Source organism: Alligator sinensis, unplaced genomic scaffold (assembly GCF_000455745.1).
Source record: "Alligator sinensis unplaced genomic scaffold, ASM45574v1 scaffold656_1, whole genome shotgun sequence".
Lineage (NCBI taxonomy): Eukaryota > Metazoa > Chordata > Crocodylia > Alligatoridae > Alligator > Alligator sinensis.
The window spans coordinates 562,950-578,764 of record NW_005842333.1 but is presented as its reverse complement, the minus strand read 5'-3'; the positions used below and the strand labels follow the sequence as shown (position 1 = coordinate 578,764).

General features: G+C 44.2%; 1 protein-coding gene across 1 annotated transcript in view; it reads left to right on the top strand.

Annotated features, from left to right (window-relative positions):
* The first annotated feature begins 93 nt into the window (after window positions 1–93).
* RMND5A (required for meiotic nuclear division 5 homolog A) overlaps window positions 94–15,815 on the top strand; it is a 40,711-nt gene continuing 24,989 nt past the window's right edge. Inside the window, exons 1-2 of the mRNA XM_006028640.3 lie at window positions 94–318; window positions 9,626–9,768. Coding sequence (XP_006028702.1) covers window positions 177–318; window positions 9,626–9,768 — 285 coding nt within the window. The 5' untranslated portion in view covers window positions 94–176. The remainder of the gene's footprint in view (window positions 319–9,625; window positions 9,769–15,815) is intronic.

Here is a 15,815-nt window from a genome sequence, read left to right as displayed (position 1 = left end):
GCAAGGCGTGTTTGCCCTGGGAAGGACCCAGCCCGCCGCAGCTTCCCCGCAGGACCCCGGCTGCCCGCGGCGCCGCCTGCGCTCTCCGCAGGACCCCGGCTGCCCGCGGCGCTGCCTGTGCGACGTCGGGGAGGAAGTTCCGCCAGGCGTCCGGGCCGGCGGGGCCCGTGGCCGCCATGGACCAGTGCGTGACGGTGGAGCGGGAGCTGGAGAAGGTGCTGCAGAAGTTCGCGGGCTACGGGCAGCTGTGCGAGCGCAGCCTGGAGGAGCTCATCCAGTACGCGGGCGGGCTGCGCCGCGAGATCCTGCAGACCGAGAGTACGTGCCCGGGGTCGGGCCCTCGCACAGCGCCGGCCGCGGGGGTGGGCGCCTGGGTCTCTGCGCGGCGCGGCAGGGGGCTGGGGGTCTCTGCCAAGCACAGTGTTGGGGGTCGATGCGGTGTTTCGTATTGGAGGCGTCGGGGGGAAAGTGCTGGGCAAGCTTTTGGCCCGGGGAGGCTGCGCTGGTCGAAACAGGAGACCCCGAGGAACGAAGGGAGCTAGAAGTGCGGTTGGGGGGCTTCCAGTCTCTGTAACACACACGGCAGCGGGGTTATTCGTAGATAGCTTGTGAGGGGCCGGAAGGGACCTTGCAGATCATCGGGTCCAGCCGCCCCTGCTCGAGGCAGGAAGGCAGATGGGGTTAGGTGGCCCCAGCGAGGTGACTGTTGGGGTTTGGGTCTCTGCGGAGCTCCCGGCAGCAGGCTGGGGGCTCTGCATGTCTCTGAAACAAACGGCAGCAGGTTTGGGGGCTTGAGGTCTCTGAAATGCACAGCAGCAGGTTGGGAGCGTTGGGTCTCTGCGAGCACCCAGCCGCAGTCTGGTAGCTTGAGGTCTCTGAAACGCGTAGAAGCAGGTTGGGGCCTTTGGGTGTCTCTGAAACAAACGGCAGCAGTTTGGTGGCTGTAGGTCTTGGAAATGCACAGCGGCAGGCTTGTGTTTTGGGGGGTCTCTGGAGCACCCAGCAGCCAGCGTCGGACGCCTTTGGGTCTCAAACAGCAGCAGGTTGGGAGGCTTTGGGGCTCTGAAATGCACAGCAATAGGCCTGGGGGCTTTGGGTCTCTGCTACGTGCTCAAATTAAAGCTGGACAGAAACCAGCTGTAGAGTTGCTACACATTTTCAAGCACTAGTTGCGTAGCTGGTTGGCTCTTTATGTAGCTTGGTAGTCATTTTTATGGTGTAATAATTTGCACGTTTGACCACTCTAAATTTATTGCTTGATTCACCGGTTAATTGCATGATACATGGGCTGTGTAGTAGGGGCCTCTGAAACAGCAGCAGGTTTGGTGTCTTTGGGGCTCTCTGAAATGAACGGCAGCAGGTTTCATTGCTTTTGTGTTTCCACAGCAGTTCAATTTTAAAATGTTTTGGCCGCAGGTTGTTTTTTTTCAGTGGATGCCAACTTCCACAGTGTGTTTCTGTGACTGAGATCTGGTACTGTCCGAGCATCTTCACAGCTGTTTGTAAACATGAGCCACTTAAATCTTGCTGCATCTTTGCAAAGTAGGTAGCTATCATCTAGGGAGGGATGGAGAGGGAGTGGTGAGATGAGAGTCCCAAGTGATTTGTTCAAGCCATGCAGGAAGCAGGTGATAAATAAAGAATTAGTAACTGGGATTTCCTGGTTCCTAGTCCCATGTTAAACAACAGCCTGTGGCATTTCTTTGTGCTTTTGAAGGCATGGTTTGTAGTCCCAAGAGAGCTGTGTACTGCACAAGTGCAGGAGTTTGACTTTATTTACATATGTGATTATGGGATTGAAAATAGCATACATCCGTGCAGGTATGTGTTGTTGTCCAGTCCTGCCTGGACAGTGTTTTCATTCTGTGAAGAGGCTTTCTGGTGGCAAAAGGGTGAAGGTGTCATGCTGTGGCCCTAGAAGTAGAAACATGAGCTTTGCTCTGTACTCCTCACACCTGTCCTTTGGCTTGGGTTTCAAAGGCAGCTGGATGTGATACTAGTCACCTCCATCTTTTGTGGGCCCTTGACTACAGAGCTCTGTGCCTGAACTCTAGCAGCTAAAGGGGCCACTTGGATCTTCGGCTTCTTTGTAAACTTAAAGGGTTTTTGGAGCCACCATTGTCATCTGTCAAAATCTGTTCTGGCCCCACAGTTTTCAAGGGTTGGCGCTTCATATATTCCCAATGGCAGCCTTCACCAGCGTTATGAGATGCCGGAGAGTTTTTTTGAGAAAATGCTATTTTAATAGTCCCTCAGAGGGTTTTTACAGTTTTTTTTAGACAGGTATGAAATGAAGCTTAAATCCATTCCTTTTGTTCATTATTTTATGGGGCCAAAGTTCAAATAAACTACTTTGCTATATGGAGTAGTTTGGTTAAATGACCAGCACTTGGTATTGGAAGGACAGTCAGTCAAATATGCCTCTTACAAACAAAGAGCTTGATTCTGAACTGAGATGAGAGTATTTTGCGTGTAGAGGATCTGGATGAGTTGGTGTACAGCCGTAGAAGTGTGCTGGCAAGAACCCTTCTCAGAATCAATGCCTAATGCATGGACCATAATCAGGAAAGATGTTTTTATGTGTTCACTCCCTTCTGGGCACCCACTCTGCAGTGTTCATAGAATCATAGAAGTTGGGTCGGAAGGGACCTTGTAGATCTTCAAGTCTGACCCCCTGCCTGGGCAGGAGGAAAACTGGGCTCAAATGACTCCAGTCAGGTAGGCATCAAGCCGCTTCTTAGAGACCCCCAGGGTAGGAGCCAGCACCACTTCCCTAGGAAGTTGGTTCCAGATCCTAGCTGCCCTGACTGTGAAGTAGTTCCTACGGATGTCTAATCTAAACCTACTCTCCAACAACTTGTGGCCGTTATTCCTTGTTATCCCGGGGGGCGCTAGGGGAAACAAGGTCTCCCCCAAACCCTTCTGGTCCCCCCTAGTGAGTTTATATACAGTCATCAGGTCCCCCCTCAGCCTTCTCTTGTGAAGGCTGAACAGGTTCAGGTCCCATAGCCTCTCATTGTAGGGTCTGCCCTGCTGTCCCTGGATCACGTGGGTGACCCTCCTGTGGACCCTAGTTTTAGTAGATGTATGATGACTATTGTATTTGTATGGTCATTTCAGTCCTTGTATGCAAGTGAGCATAATGCATGCGGCAGTGTAGACATTTGAAAGACAATGTTTGTATTTGATCAACTTCCCATCTTTAGGCAACCTTGCATGCTCTCTGGGTTGTCCCTTACACGCATGGCCTGTTCCTTTGAATTCATGTAACTGAGCTTGTACAGATGAGCACACAGCAGCAGAGGACAGTGATTCCACAGTGGAAGTTAAAGAGCTGATAGCGAGGGGAACGATCAAAATAGTTGCTGTTTAAAGCAATATAATAAGATGTTAAGGACAAGATCCATTGACGTTGCTATACTTTTAGTTTTTGTGATGCAATAACTTTTCATTAAGAACAGCAATTTTGAGGTTCCAGTGCAATATCTGTTTCCAAATTTTTATTGTATGTTTTTCAACACTCCACTGCCTCCATCCTTCACAACTTTACAACACCTGTCTTTATCTATCTTGTAAAGGCTCAAGTGTTTTTGGTGCTTGTCAAGCAAACACTAACTGCTTCCCAACAGAACACAAACACAGTGCAAACAGTATACACTCCAGAATGAAGTTAGCAGTGTTTACTATGTGACCTCAAATTGCCTGGGAAAGTCGTTCCTCTGTTTTTTCTGGAAACAGCAGGAGTTCTTCTTTCACTGTCACTAGTTAAAAATAACTTTAAAAAGGTGCATTCAAACCTTGTTAGTATTAGAAATGTATTACTAGTTTATAGAATATGGTTCTTGAAGTGAGTCAAGTACCTGCAACTTCCATTGAAGTCATGGTGGGGAGTGGGGTGATGGCTGTGCTCGGTGTCTTTGAAAATCGGGCCTATGTATCCCAAACTTGTTAGGCCATTTCCAGAAGTGTAAGCAAGATCTCTGTCTGTTTGGAAGTGACAATTTGCAGACTTGCTCTGCAAAGCTAGTATTTGCGTTTCTAAGCTTACTCATGCGAGTAACCGTATGGGACATGATGGGTTTACTCAGATGAGTGTAGTTGTATGTGTAAGCTCTCCTAGAGGGTGACCCTAAATAGGCAACGGGGATGAAGGAAGTGGGTGTTAGAAGGGTTATAAACAGCTTATATTAAAACTCTGCCTGAATTACCGCCCCTCCTTCCCAATTTCTTGAATCCTTTTCTGTGTTATATTTAGTCTGCTCTGAGCGCTCATACACATGGCCCTATAGTTAGAACAGAGAGAGGGAGGAACATCCTTCCTCTTGGGGGGAAAAGCTTTCTTCTCTAATGTATTTCAGCACGCTTCACTGTTAACCTTTTGCTCTGGCTATGGTAGATCAAATGTATGAATGTGCGGCTGGCAAGTGTCTGAGGTCAGAACCAAGCTTGCTAAACTACTCTTTGCCCTGGTGCAAGTTCATCAATGTATTGTCTCTTGAATGTATAATCACACACAAGAGCTACAGCGAGAAGCTGTCAAACTGCAGCAGTTCGCAAACACTGAATTATTTAAGGTACCACCATCCTCACTGTCTGACAGTTTTTCTACTGATTTGTTAAGGTAACGCCCAAGATGATGATAATGGAGAGATCTGAAAGAGGGAAAACCCTTTTCCTTGTCACTTTTGATCATTTTATTTTTGGATAGGCATTTGAGTTGCTTTGTGGGTATTGGTGGATATTGTGTTGTTTCTTTCGTTCTTTTATTTTCTTTTTTTTAACAAAACATAGGAGAGACTTTTTTTTTAAGTGAGGGAAAACACTGATACGGTTGCAGATGCTGGAGGAGAGAATCCTGTGGCAAAGTACATGAAAATACCCAAGCTTTTTTTCAAGTTGACTAGTTTCAAGCTGATGTCATCTTCTAATCAGTGGTTCTCAAACTCATTAGATTCATGGCCCCTTAGGAAATGCCAGCTCTTGAATTTTCACTCATCTTTTGACTATGGAAAAATAATAGAGCAATTCTTCTATAACAAAGAACACAGAATGTTTTTTGACATTATGGATTCGTATTTGAAATCTCTAGGTTTATCTTGTGAATCATGTGTAGGTGTTTGCACACCTAACACTGCTAAAATTTTGCAGCACCCTTAAACAGATCTTGCGGCACCCTGGTTGAGAATCACTGTTTTAAATGCTGGATTCATAATGTTAATGCCTGAAGAGACTGTTATGAGCATCTAGTCTGACATTTCTTTCTGCCTTTTATATCGGATCTTCAAGAGTGGTTGGTTGTCATGGCAAAAGTCACAATAGGGCAGGCATGACTGGTTTTGAAGTAATTTTAATCAGGCTGTTTTAATCATCTCTTTTGAAAAGTGAAGAATCCAACATTCCTTATTTTACAGTAACAACTTTTAAAATCAAGTCAGAGCAGTGATACCCAGACTGCGTCTCCCAAGCCCCAGGTGTTTCTTCAACTTACTGCTTTGACTTTTTCAGAAAATGTTATCAAAGTGTGTTGCGTAGTGTTTTGTTTTCTGTTTAGTTTTTCCCTGTCGTGTGCATTGGGTCTGCCCTTCCTGTACTCATGAATAATGCAGCATAGATAGCACATATATGCAAATGATACTGCATTTACTGTAGTTTTTTTCTTTTAAATTGGAGCTGGTCTGCCACAATTCACTGACCGCACATACGGCTTCTGAGTCGCTCAGGTCTGAGTGACGCTGAATTAGTGTTAGGAGGAACTTTCTGATCTTGGGGCAGTGAAGCACTGAAATAGATTTCCTAGAGATTTTGGGATCTCCCTCATTGGAAGTTTGTAAGAGACAAGCACTTGCCTGGGCTTGTTGAGATAGGGATGCTCCTGCCTTGAGCAGAGGATTGGACTAGATAAACTCCTGAGATCCCTTCCAGCTCTATTTTCCTATGATTTTATGTAATAGTTTAGTATTATATTATTATACCTACTCTTTTGATTCATGAGATGTTGTTTGCTGATGACGCTGCACCAATAGTGCACATAGAGAGAAACCTTCAAAGCCTTATCAGTTGGTTCACTCCTGCCTGCTAAGAGTTTGATCTTGCAATCGATGTCAGGAAGACCAATGTTATGGGCCAAAACACTGATTTACTACCAGCAGTCACAATAGGTGAACATCGGTTGGATGTTGTGAGTAAATATATGTACCTTAGCTCCATTGTTACCAAAAACCTGTCACTTAAGACTGAACTGAATACCTGTATTGGCAAAGCATCAGGTATCATGAGCAAACAAGTGTGGAACAATAACAAACCGACTGTCCAGACCAGGGTGAAAGGATATCATATTTGCATCAGCAGCAGTTCTTTGCATGGCAGCAAACCCTGGATCAGATGCTGTATTCAAGAAAAGCACCTCAACGTCTTTCACATACGTTGCTGTCGCTGCGTTCTAGGAATTTCCTGGCAGGACAAACTTGCCTGTGCTGAAGTCTGGGAATGTGCCAGTGTTCTGAACATCCATCCTCTTCTCAGTCGGCATCGACTTTGATGGCTTGCTCTAAGCAGAGAATGGATGATGGCTGTATATCCTAGGATCTCTTGTGCAGAGAGCTCTTTACAGGAAGAAGACTACATGGACATCTTTATCTCTGTTTCAGAGATGTTTGCAAGAGACATGAAGGCAGTGAACAGTGGGATAAGGTGGCTGGGATGATCTACTTGGGGCTGGTCCTGCTTTGAGCAGGGGGTTGGACTAGATGACCTGAGATCCCTTCCAACCCTCATTTTCTATGATTCGGAGATTGTTGTGAATTGAGGGCTTGCAAACAGTCTAAGTGTGGTGTAAAGGCTTTCAAGGAAAGAAGAGTCCAACATGCAGAAGAAAGAAAAAACCTCCAGAAGAACCCCACGCCACATTCAAGGCTGTTAAATATGAATTTCGGATGTGATAAGTGGAGAAGGGGTAGTCACTCAAGAACTGGGCTTTGCCACCACACTCACAAGGCACCTACCTATACACATGCAGTGAGACTGCTCCAGTGCACTGTGGTTACAGGTGTTGGAGCAGAGTTGATTCATTGAATCTGCTGGAGTGCGGTAATAACCATGCTCCAGCAGATCCCAGCATCATGTATGTCAGTGACCCCATGCTGGAAAATGGCGGCAGGGGTGCTTTAAAACTCGTCAAATGAGCTTTAGTTAAACTGCCCCCACCACCATTTTTCAGTGCAGGGACATTGATACACGTGATGCTCCGGGCAAGGTTCCCTTTAAGGTGCACATGTGCGCGGCCACGCACAACTAAAAGTCTCACCGCACACCAGCTTTTCAAGGCCACGCACTGGGAGAGGAGCAGAAGGTAAGCTCCGAGGCAGGGACCAGGGCCTGGCACGGGCTACGCCAGCTCCGGGGAACTGCTTCACTCCCCCGCATTGCCTTGGAGTGAGGAGGCACGTGGCATCAGGGCCAGGGAGTGGAGTGCTTCTCCGGAGCCAGTGGAGCAGTTCCCTGGAGCAGGCGGCGCCTCACTCTGGGCAGGCAGTGGCTCCTCCCCGAGGTGAGGCAAGGCAGGGCTGGGGCTGGTGCAGGTGCAGGTGCAGGCTCTGCTGGCTCCGGGGAACTGCTCCGCGGGCTGTGCCGGCTCCGGGGAAGTGCTCCACTCCCCGGCCCTGATGCCACGTGCCTCCTCGCTCCCCGAGGTGATGCAGGGGAATGGAGCAGTTCCCCAGAGCCGGTGGAGCCGGTGCCAGCCTCCAGGCCCCAGCCCCCACTGCCTGCCCTGGGTGAGGAGTGAGGAGCTTCCCTTCAGAAAGTGTCTCACGCTGCACCAAAAGGGGGAGGTGGGACCAATGCGGTGGAGTCATGGACTGCTACTCCTTAGAGGGAACACTGGCTCTGGGTGCTTTAATTAAAGCACCCCCCCCAACCACCCACACACGCGACTCCTGGAGCACATCTGTAAATGCCCACAGACGTTCAGTGAGCTGATCCCTCGTTTGGTACAAATCTATTTTCTCATGAGACGTACAGATGCCCATCTAATATTTTAATTAAAATAAACACACCTCTTTAAACATGGATGTGCATTTATAAAACAAATATATGTCATGTATACGTATATAGCTGGAACTCGTGGGACAGGCTTCCAGTAGAATGGGAAGGCTTGCTGTTTCTGAGCTTTAGAGGTTGGGAAGTGCTAAAGGCAATAACAGGTTGTTTTTTGTTAGTAAAATAAGATAGAGTTGAGCAGGTATTTGAAATATGGAGCTGTAAGTTTTACCCACTCTTGATCAGAGCTGAGCTTTTTCCGTTGGGACACTTCTTTGATTTCTCTCATAGTGCTCTCTCTCTCTCTTTTTTTAATGCTATTAGTAGGGGCAGTGCAGCACAGGAGTCCTGTTTTGTGTTTCTCTTCTTCCCGCACTTGTGAGTCTGTGACAATTGCTTTGTTATGTTTTGCACGGCCTGAAATACTGGAAGGGAAAGTGGCCTGTGATACCGATTGAACTAACAATACATTAAAGGATAGTCTGAGAAGGAAATAGAGAGTAAGTTTAGGGGTGGGCTTATTTAAATGTTTTGAATCTTCTCTGATTCTGTCTCTTACAATTATTTCCCCTGGATGGGGGATAAGTTGCTCATTTAAAGTAGCCCTCAGGTACACACATACATGCATTGTTATATGAGTTAGGCATTTGAACTAGATTACAGCATTTCATCCATCTCATGAACAGGAAGGAATACATGATGAGAGAAACCCTCTTGTATGAAACATGCCTGGAGGATAAAGCGTTCCTGAATTTAGATTAACGAAACTGAAGCATAGGGTGTCACTGGCCTTGTAGCGTGGTACAGTTTAGGGAATCGCAAACCTTTTGATCCTGATTTTATTCTTAGAGCATACCCGTGGTAATCGTATAACATCCCTGTGGCAACTAGTCTGGAACTCCAATGCTCCGTGGATGCGGGTGTGAAACTTGGTGACTTAATTATTTAAACAGAGGACTGGGAATAGGGAGATCTGATATCATGTCATGCACTTTGTTTTGACTAAAAAGCTTTCTGATCATAAGGTGGTGCTTCTCGCTGTCTTTGGACTGGTATAAAATGGCTATATAGGGCTCCAGGTACTGGGGATTTAAACTGGGTCTTTGTGTGTGTTCATGCATATGCAATAATATAATACATGAATATATCTTCTGAGGACAATACAAATGATGGCCCATCAAGATATGATCTTCTGTTGCATTCTGCAAGAATGGGTTGTTTTTTAGTTTCTTAAGATCTAATAAGGCACAATGGTGGCATACTTTATCATTAACTTGATTTCAGCAGTTAAAAAACCCCCAAACAAGCCAAACCTGCTATATTCTATTCATGTGAATTTGTACCTGAAATAGCAAGATTAGTTTCTTAATAAGATGTTAGTGGATGTCCCAAAAGGCTTTAATTTTTTTAAAAATTGGCAGCACTTTGCCTATGTTTTCTAGCCTTCCTTTTGACTTCCTGTATTTCATATCTTTTCATTCTTTCTGTTTCAATTCCCCCTATTAATACATTGTCACATTTGTGGGATTTCACATTATCATTTTGTTTATAACATAGTTATTAATTCATTTTCCTCTCTTCTGTCTAGACCAAGATGGAGACTTGTCAGGGACGATTTCACTTGTTATGACACAGTGCTGTAAAAGAATAAAAGACACAGTTCAAAAATTGGCCTCGGATCATAAAGACATTCACAGCAGTGTTTCCAGAGTTGGGAAAGCCATTGACAAGGTATTTATATCGCGAGTTATTCTGCTGAAGCTTGTCCAATCTGTTGTTCACTATAGCCTGCGATGTACAGTCACCCTTACAAAAGTTGGGATCAACCATAATTTGGGTGAAATCCTAACTCCACTGAAATGAATGACAAATTTTGAGACCAATATTTTACCCTGGTGTATGAACTTGTCTTTTGAAATTCTAGCTTTTCCATAAGAATCCCATCCCTTTTTTTCAGCATTTTATTAACATGTTCCAAAGAGAACAAGCCTGTTAGCATGATAGAGTATTACTGGAGCCTTGGCATCTGTAGTATACTAACATAGCGATCTATTAACAGCCTTCTTAGACATGTACTAACTTTGGATACATTGCATCTTCCTCCATCTAATCACTTGCACCAAGTATTTAGACAGTTGCATGCTGTTTTTGGAGGTCTGTTAATCTGAAACATTTTCCACACAAAAAGCATTCACAGGTTTTTTTTCTTAGCTTTCTTTTACTCAATTCATTTTGGGTTTGATCTTGCAAGTTGCTGAAGTCCCCCCTTCACTCAAAAGGGAATAGAAGATATGCTGCTCTTGAGAAGTGCTGAGCATTGGTCTTAATAAATGCAAAGAAAATACCATATAATGTTTGGTTTTTTTTAACCTGACATTCTGATACAAAAAGAAGGCAGGGGAAATTTGCACCTTTAAACTAACTAAATTGGAGAAGTAGAGCATAAGCTTTTGTAAGCAGAGTGCCTGCTTCATCAGATGCTGTGAAAGAACTGCAGGAAGCAGAGCTGCTTAATAGAAAGCAGTGATTAGAATACAAAAGATAGGGAATGAGGGAGGAAAAAGGAGGGGAAATGGCAGAAAGAGGCAAGATGGGTAGGAGAGAGAAAAACAGAGCAATTAACCCATTGAGGGACATAAGGTTTATAAAAGCTAATGCAGGTAATCGGATAAGAATCTGTAGTCAGTATTTATATTTAGACAATACTTGACACAGTCCAGTCTGTGGATGATTTCTCATTCCATGATTCACTGTTCAAGCTAGTTTTCAAAGTTATGTTGTCTGAGAAAAGCTACTCTGAGGTCATTGAAGGACTGTCCAGGAAGGTTAAAGTTCTGCCACAAGCTTGTCTGTCTTTTTTTATATTGTCGGATCAGTGTTCATTCTGTCTTACACATCGAATTACCCTGTCTGTCCAGCAGAGGGGTACAAGCCTCAATTTCAAAGGTAACTTGGAGCCAAATAAGTCACTGTAGATTGTGGCACCCAACCTTCTTTGCCAGCGAGCCCAATTTGGCTGATGGGCCTAACCTGGCACCCAGGCTGGGTGTGGTGGAGCCCCATCCTGCTGCACAGGGAAAGGGTGCTTGGCTTGGCCCTGACCCAGTCCTGTGGGGGGAAGGGGGCATGGTCTAGGCCCATCCTGGCCCTGAAGGGTGAAGGGGGCATAGCCTGTCCCTGACCTGTCCTTGTGGGGAGGAGTGGGGTGGAAATAGGACAGGGGCATGGCCTGGCCCTGGCTCAGCATAGGCAGGGGTGGGGTGGAGAGATGGGACAAGGGTGTGGCCCAGCCCCAACCCTGGGCGGAGGTACATGGGGGCATGATCTGGCCCTGGTTGGGGGAGAGGGAAGGGAGGAACAGTGGTTTGGCCCAGCCCCAATAGTGGAGGGGGAGGGAGTGTGGCCCAGCTCTGACCTAGCCTTGCCTGGTGGGGGGTAGGATTTGGAGGTGTGGGAGGGTGACAGTATTGCCAGTGCTCCCGCACAGCCAAATTTCCTGACCATAACGAGTCCTGTGGGCCAGATGCCTTGGCTCTGGGGGCCAGAGATTGAGCACCTCTGCTATAGGTAAACTTCAGTCTATTTAAGAAAAGTACTGTAGTTCTCACTCTCGGTGGTTGATTTTGTACATAAAACTTCAACTCGCTTTTCTCCCATGATTCAGTATTGTGAAGGATCCTTTCCTCTCATGTGAAATAGTTCTGTATTCAAGAACATCTACCAGCAAAGAAAATTCCTTCAGTGTCAGGCTTGAAGATGACACATACTGGCATATTTTTTAAATGCAGTTTGAAAGTGATGGAGGTGGCATATATAATACAAAATGAACATGCTTCTTTGCTCATATAGAACCACCCCAGCCCTACTGAGTGATTCATCCTTTATCATTAGTGATTGTGTTTAAATGAGACATCCAATCCATTTTAGTTTAATTCAGTCGCAGCAATGTGCACAATCTAATATTAATTACATACATAAAACCCAGCAATGTTGGATAGAACATCTTTGTAACTATTGCGATTTCCATTCCCCCCCTAGACTCCCCCTGGTTCTGTGTGGTTACCAGGCTCTAAACAAATGAATTTTTGGCATTATATCTATATCTGTAATCCAAGCATCAGTGTGATGCTCAAAGCACAGCAGTACATCTCTCTAATGGTAGCTAACTAAAGGAAAAGCAATTCCATCCTTATTACTCCTTGGAACCTCATATAAATCTGTGTAATCTTGTTTTAAGATTGAACTGCAGTCCTCTCTTGTTTTTAACAAATGTACCTCAGATGAACCCTCCTGAACTTGATTAGGCTTTAAAAAAAATTGTTGTGATGGGGCATGATGACAGTAAAAGACAGCATCATTGAGATTGATCCAAATATTGATTGAAAAAGTTGAAAAATTATTGGGAGTCGCGAAAAAATCAACTTTAAGAAACGCTGCTTCGGTATTTGATAAAATTGTACTTGGCTCTTTGTCTCTAAATAACTATTTCAGTTATTCATGTGTATAGCTTTTCAGTGGCTCTTTTGCCACTTCAGAAAAATAAGTTTGTCCAATTCAAATTAAATAGATCCTGGAAATAAAACTCTTTATAAAATCTGGTGCCTGCAAGATTAATGGACCAGAAGTGGAAAGATGCTAATAGGTCATCTTCTGTGTATCCAGTAGAAGTGATGGCAGAATAATTACTAAAGTCTTGTTTTAGTAAGGTATTTAATAGCTTGGGCACAACTTGCTCACTAATTCTCTAAATTCTCTTAATTCTCAAATTGTCTTCTCTAATCAAGGTTTAAGTTTTAGTGGTTGGGGCAAAGGGCTGGTAATGGTAGGTATCATCTTCCTTCAGTCCCGTGAAATTCAGTGCATCCTTCAGTAGTCTGATGTCAGTGGGAGGAAGCCCCTCTGCCCAATAATTTATTGGGTTTAAAATTTAAGTACAAGTAATTAGATGTAATTGACCTGGTATTTGGATCCCTCATGGCAGTCTAGCCAGCAGGTCACTGCCACTTTAAGAGGTTCATTAAAACAGAGACATCAGCACTTTTCCTTTAATTCACAAGAGGTGGTTTTTGTTTTTACAGTATGAAAAACCATCCCTCCAATATCTTCCCCCGTTTTTCCTCTCACTTCATAAATAGAATAATGAACCATGGCAATTGCATTCATCATCAGATGGTGGTTAAGTCATAGTGATCGACTGGACAATTATAACTCAGATGATTTTGTTAGCTGCCACTTTTAAATGATCTTTCCTGCATTGGAAACAGTTTATGTTTTATACATGTGGCAACTGTTATTCAAATGTATAATTAACCAGCATTTCCTGCTCAGGAAGCTTAGATCTTCATGGAGTTTGCACCATTAGTTCATGGCACATTTCAGTTTAGATGTTTCACTTCCTGTGGAATAAAAGGGAGGGGTCTTGGCATGCTATTTCCTTTGGCCCATCTTCTGTTGACTCAACTCATTGCTAATGAAAATGAATAGAATGACTAGGTAGGTTGCCTGCCAGGTTCTTCAAGGAGGTAATGAGATCAGAGACACATTACTTCAAAAGAGATTGGCTTCAAGTTTGGTAGGAGATGTTGCAACCATTTTGAAATGTCAAGAAGTCTGGGGTCTGCAGAGTTCTACCTACTGGTTGTCGTGTCGTCCAAGTAACCAAACTCTTTGACCTTATAGCAGCTCTACTAGATTCCCCATCCTACATTTACCCTTCATCCTGAAGGATTTTTCTCCCTTTGAAATGAACATCTACAGCTAAATATGCCTATAGTAATGATTAAATATGTTCTCTTTTGTGGTTACCATCAAGCAAGTTGGCCTTCATGTGGCTAGTTCATGACTTCCACCTGTTCAGTGTAAAACTTTTGGAGTGGTTTGATTTCAGTTTGAAGCTGATTGTGCTAGGAATGTTTAAGGATAAATAGATGCTCACATCCCAATAAAATCTGTCTCTTGTAGTAGTTAGTGGAGAAAGTCATTAGGGAAGTGAGGGGAGTAAATGTACCTATTCATTTTTCCCTTATTTTTACTCCTTAAAGGTGTGCAGTTGGGTCAAATTTCACCCAAAATTTAAGATTTGGGAAAACAAGATTTTAACAGAATGTTGGATATATGGAAATGATCAACCTGATTGGTTTTTATGATAAGATGACTGGTTCTCTGGATGCAGGGAGAGCAATGGACATGCTATAACTTAACTTTAGCAAGGCTTTTGATACAGTCTTCTGCAACAATCATAGAAGCAAGCTAAGGAAGTATGGGTTGGATGAATAGACTGTAAGGTGGATAGAAAATTGGCTGGATCATCGGGCTCAAACGGTAGTAATTAATGGTTTGATATCTAGGTGGCAACTGGTATCAAGTGGAGTGCCCCAGGGGTCAGTCCCAGGGTCGGTTTTGTTCAATAGTTTCATCAGCGACCTGGAAGATGGGATGGATTGCACCATCAGCAAGTTTGCAGATGACACCAAGCTGGGGGGAGTAGTAGATATGTTAGGATTCAGAGAGACCTTGACAAACTGGAAGATTGGACCAAAAGAACTATCACAAGTGCAAAGTCCTGCACTTAGGATGGAACAATCCCATGCACCGGGACAGGCTGGGGACTGACTGGCTGGGCAGCAGCTCTGCAGAAAAGGACCTGGGGGTTACAGTGGACAAGAGACTGAATATGAGCCAACAGCGTGCCCTTGTTGCGAAGAAAGCTAATGGCATACTGGGCTGCATTGGTAGGAGCATTGCAAGCAGACTGAAGAAATGTTGCTTCACTTTATGTCTAGCACAGTATCTTATACCTCTTTAGGTCTCTTGTTTCGACTCGTAAGAATTTTCTGTTGAGTTGTCCCAAATGGACAACTGTTATCCCAGTTAGGATGTCAGACATGGCTGGCATGGACTAATGTTTCTCAAACAGTGAGAAGAGTGAGATAAAGGTGTGCTGTCTTTTAGAAGCTTATAAAACATCACATGCTGTCAGAAATTATACTGACTTGAAGCTGGAGGAAGTCCACTCATGTGGATAGCAGCACTAAGAATTTCTTTCTTTTTCTAGCTGTTAGACTTTGATACTTCAGTGCTGTAAACCAAGCAAACAAAATTAGAGCAATATTTTCTTCCTGCTCATTGTGATATGTGCAGCTGCTTCTGAGAAGCATGTGAGATCTAATACTGGATCATGACATCTGAGGCACAAAAGAACTAGAGAAATCACTGATTTACTGGAAATATCTGAGACCTCTTTAAAGAGGGGTTGAGGGTGGGGACTGAAGAATTGATTCCTCAAAGAGCAGCCGAGGGAACTAGAGAATTGGTATAAGGGCTATATTAGGCACTAACATCATGGAACTTGTCAGGTTTTAGCACCTGACTTGAAGCTACAAAGTTATTAGTCTGATGCCAGTGGTGGCTTTTGGCCCTGACCTGACAAAAATAGCCAGATATATAATTATAAAAGTTTCATAAGGTTTATGAACTCATGTTGTTTCAAAAGGAAATTCTGCCTTAATTAGTAAGCAAAATAGGTAGAAGGCAAGTAAATAGGGATGGATGGATGTATTGTTACTAGTATAGGAGTGATCATGCGAATGAAATGATAATATAGTATATGAATGACTATGCCAGTCCTTTTAAGCCTCTGACCATAGCTGGTTTGAACTAAAAGTTTTTCATTGCAGGTTGTGTGCATGGATTTTACATTTGATTCATGTAGGCTTGAGATTCCTTTGGCCTGCCCGAGTCCTACATGTGCTGGATTTTCTCAGTATTGCTTTCTCCAT